The 4540-nt window shown below is 37.4% G+C and overlaps 1 protein-coding gene across 1 annotated transcript; it reads right to left on the bottom strand.

Annotated features, from left to right (window-relative positions):
- Positions 1 to 517: 517 nt before the first annotated feature.
- s1pr4 (sphingosine-1-phosphate receptor 4) lies at positions 518 to 3476 on the bottom strand. Its single transcript, XM_046857748.1, has 2 exons — positions 3378 to 3476; positions 518 to 2434 (listed from the first exon to the last, which is right to left on the bottom strand). The coding sequence occupies exon 2, from the start codon at positions 2313 to 2315 to the stop codon at positions 1176 to 1178; it is 1140 nt and encodes a 379-aa protein (XP_046713704.1). The 5' UTR covers positions 2316 to 2434; positions 3378 to 3476; the 3' UTR covers positions 518 to 1175.
- Positions 3477 to 4540: the final 1064 nt, after the last annotated feature.

The raw sequence follows: 4540 nt of genomic DNA, 5'->3' as shown, positions 1-4540 counted from the left end.
CTTTTTGTATTCTATATGGTGGATGTTCAGCCTGAATAAATTCATTAGATAACAAAATAAGATTTTTTTTTTAGTTAATATATTAATATAACGTGAGGTCCAGTTACCAATGTGACACTAAAACAGGTACGAGTAATGGCAAATTTTTACTTAAGTACATGTCAGTGCCTACACTTCTTTATGGAAAAATGTATAGTCAGTATTTCGACTTTTACCAGAGTATTTTAAACATGAGTACATGAGTATCTGTACTGAAGGATGTGTGGAATTTTACCAAGTTACCAAGTGTTGTCCCTTGAGAAGATATAGAAAAATGGTTGAACTTTTGTGAGATACTGTGTATACATGTAAAATTCTTCTCAGACTTCACAGACATTAATAACTATTTTAAGTTTTAAACTGTTTTTAAGTCTCTAAGCCTTTTGTAAAAATAAGACATTTAAAATGGTTGAGTGTGGAAGTCGCCCTCTTGTGGTCAATTAGTGTAGTGTAACCATTGCACATGAACACCTTGAGGTACTGTCAATGAATATTTCTCTTTATTTCAGATATAAAGCTCTTATTTCTACATTTCAGCAAAAGTGTAAACATTCCACCACGATAAACATCATGTACAAAAAATATCCATCATTTACGCATATAAACATTTACATAGTTTTCATTCAAAGCCTTTTGGTGAGTATAAGATATTGCATTTATTTTAAAGTTTTTGAATGATTTTCTTCATTCTTTATAAAGAAAGGCATTCACATGCTTTTTACCTGGCAAAATCTGATATTTTTCAACAATGTTGATGTCTTCATTTAATATTAAAACAATAACAGCAGAAATATTATTAAAATAATAAAAAGAAGAATATAAATTGTAGAAAAGTTTTTTTTTTTTATGTTTTTGTTAATAAAAATATATGTTTCATGGTACATTCATAATTCATAAAGATGACAATAAAAAAATGGTAAAAAAAAAAAAAACAACAAGTTGTCTGCTAACACACATAATTGTCTTTATGTGTGTTGGTATTTACGCACTTCTTCAGAAAAAGACTGAATAGATGTAAAATGATGATTAATAAAAAACATTCCGTTTGCATGTGCGTGGCTGTGTGTGCATGAGCAAGCATCTTGTGTGCATGTGGGTGTGTGATTTCCTTGTGGTTTGCGTGTGTAACATGTGGTTTAAGAGCTCGACGCAGACAGGCAGGAGGTGGTGGAGCTCAACCTGGTCTTCTTGCTGCTCCTCTCTTGGCTCTGTGGGCTCGTGCTCAGGTTCCGCACCTTGTTGAAACTGTTACGCAGGCTGCTGTGGCGGCTCACTGATGTGCTCGAGGTCTCCTTGGATGAGAAGCTCTCTGGGTGGCAGATGCAGCACAGGAGGCTGCAGATGGCCTTGCGCAGATCCTGGCTGCCCATTGAGTAGATGAGTGGGTTGATGGAGGAGTTGAGGACGGCCAGGGCGATGACCCACTGCGGGCTGAAGAGAGACTCGCAGCGACGCGAGTAACAGTAGTAATCGATCAAGAGCAGGACAAACAATGGGCCCCAGCACAACACAAATGCAGCCACGATGGAGATCACAGCCTTGAGGAGACGGATGGAGCGCTTTCTGCTTTTCACCAAGGCCGTCGAAGTGTTTTTCCGGACGCGCCAGTATATGGCGAAATAAAGGCCACAGATGGACAGGAGGATGATGAAGAAAATGACCAGAGCAAACAGGATGTAGCTCTTAGAGTAAAGGGGCAGCAGAGTTGAGCAACCACTTAGATCGCACACGCAGTTCCAGCCGAACAGAGGCAGGAAACCGATGATGAACGCCAAAATCCAGCACAGCACCACCAGGATATAGATCCGATAGGTCTTCTTGTACCTGTTCTCAGACTCTGACTTCATGGTGGCATAGCGCTCCAATGCAATCAGCAGCAAGCTGAACACGGAGGCGGACAAGGCCACAAACAGAAGTCCTTCACGCACAAGCCAGAGCATTGGGCTGAGCTGCATAGTGAGCCCTCCTGACATGCAGATGTTCACCACATAGGCTGCTCCTGTGAGCAAATCGCTGAGAGCAATGTTGCCGATGCAGATGTACAGCCAACGGTGGCGCATGCGCACACGAAACAGCACTGCCATCAGCACCAGCAGGTTCTCCAGCATGATGAGGATGCTGAAGCAGAGGAGGACGGCTGAACCTGTGCTGATGCTGCTTTTGTGTGATGTTCGGTGCTGCAGTCTCCCGGTGTAGTTATAATGCTGCAGGATGATGCTGCCTCCGCTCCGGTTGTACACTTCCGGGCAGGATGCAGAGGAACTGAGTGTGTCCATGATTGAATAATGGGGTAAATTTTAGGAGGTTTGGGTCGAATCTCACTGAGATGACTGGCTTGTCTTTTCTCAGGCAATCAGACTCCCTCTCCTGATAGTTCTGCTGCTCTTACAGTCTCCTGATAAAGGAAAATAATTAATTACATATGAACATTAAAACCTCTGGTGAGAATGTTGTGTTATTTTAAAGGAAGTGCACCAACATGATGAATAGTGGCTGCAGACGCAGACAGAAAGTTGCCTTTACAGTCACAAATTGTTTTATATATACAATATTTTTTGGTGTTGATTATATAGAAGAATTATATATTATATAGAAGAACTATTTACTTACTTTACTTTATTTATTCTTCCTTTAAAAAACATAATTGGGTTGAATTTCTTTTTGTTTATTTTTATTTTTTTTTTGAAAAGATGAAAGATGTATCTTAAATACCTCAAAATGCTATTTTTGTACGTTTTCTTTCTTTTCTAAGAGAGCAGTGACACAACACTGGCACGCTTTCAAAGTGCATGTAAATATCTTTACTTTCACTACTACACTTGTGGTTATAGGTGGAGTTTCCTTTACTGGCCGTTTAAAAACCACGCATGTGTTTTGCAAAGAATGGCACAGTCAGCATTTAAATACCCTGAATAAATAAAAAAATTACTTTTTTTTCCTATACACAGTGCATTTAATTAATTACGTTTAATGAATGAATTAATTTATTCATTTGCAGGTGGTTCAGGAGATTAATTAAAATAAAATATTAAGAGTTTAGTTAAAAAAATTCCAATATTTCAATAAATGGAGTTAATTTGTTAGATTTGCGCATTAAGTCACACAATTAGTCCTTAATTAGCTGCTTTATTTTATGTATTAAAAAACAAACAAGCACAAATCATATGCAAATTAAAAGGTGCAGGGAGGTTACTCAGGAAAAAAGGCATAATAAAATAAACAATGTCCAATTTTTTTTTTTTTTTTAAATAACATGATGAATATTAATGTCCTGCTTTATGTTTTGTTCAGTTCCAAAACTCTGATTTGATTCTTATTATCAATAAAATATGCCTTACCCTGTGCATGTGATGCTGATGTCTGTGCAGCCATCCATCCTCTGAGCGCTCATCCTCTATGCGCGACTATAACAAGGAAGGAAGCTTACACATTTTGACACACCCAATGGAGAAAGGGCTGATGAACTAAAATGTGTTTTTCACACATCGTTTTTTACAATAGGCCTAGAAAAGAATTGTGACATCTTCCAGGAATAAATGCACATTGCACGTTTCGCACGTGTTGTGTGGACACTGTGTGTGTGTTGGCATGCCGTCCTTTAAATGGCAATGCATTAAATTAAATATATAAATTAATAAATAAACAAGCCAACAAATAAATGCACATTATTTATTTACAGTATTGTCTATTCAACAGAAGTCTACAAAAAAAGAGTTATGATTTATCCCAATCCAGTTATCAATACAAATACAAAATGGGTCTCATTGACAACCATTTTTGTACAGATAATATAAAAATATAATTGCTACCAATTTTTCCTAAATTTTTTTTGTCGCTTTTTTAGCAGCTGTTTGTGCAATCACAGTTCACAAGTGTTGCTGCAATACAGCACAAAAAACTGTCACATTCTGACCTACATTATGCACTAGTCTTACAACAGCTGAAAAAATAATGGTTACCCAACATTCTACAAAACGAGTCAGCAAACAGGAACTCCTGATGCTCTGCCCTCCTCCCTTAAATTCTCACTTTACATCATCCAGGTGTGAGCAACAATTTCTTTACTACAACTTGTCAGACTTGGACCTCTGTGAGTGTTTAATTTTACGCATTTCTTTTTATTGCCGACTTAGCAATAAAAAGAGAGAAAAGAGAAGAAAAGAGCATCATTGAATTAATGATGCTCTATATAGTTCCTCATTCCTTTCATATTTTAAGTAAAAATAAATGTTATTTTTTTATTGATCACAAACCCCCTCAAATAGTGAAATCATCTGAAAACAGGACGATCTCTGAGCGTACCACATCCTTGTGAGTTACGCCCTTAACTGTCACCTTCTTTCTGGTTGACAATCAAACCAAATGAGAGGAAAAACACATGAGGGTGTGAAACGCCCTGTTACTTCAACATGGTAAAACTGTCAAGGTAAACCGACCACATGTTTACATGCATCTTAACAGAAAATGTCCCTTTAAACTTTCCAAAACATCTTTTAGAAGT

The sequence above is a fragment of the Silurus meridionalis genome, chromosome 9 (genome assembly GCF_014805685.1).
Source record: "Silurus meridionalis isolate SWU-2019-XX chromosome 9, ASM1480568v1, whole genome shotgun sequence".
NCBI classification, from domain to species: Eukaryota; Metazoa; Chordata; class Actinopteri; order Siluriformes; family Siluridae; genus Silurus; species Silurus meridionalis.
The sequence above is the reverse complement of the archived record's forward strand: the minus strand, read 5'-3'. Positions and strand labels throughout refer to the sequence as shown.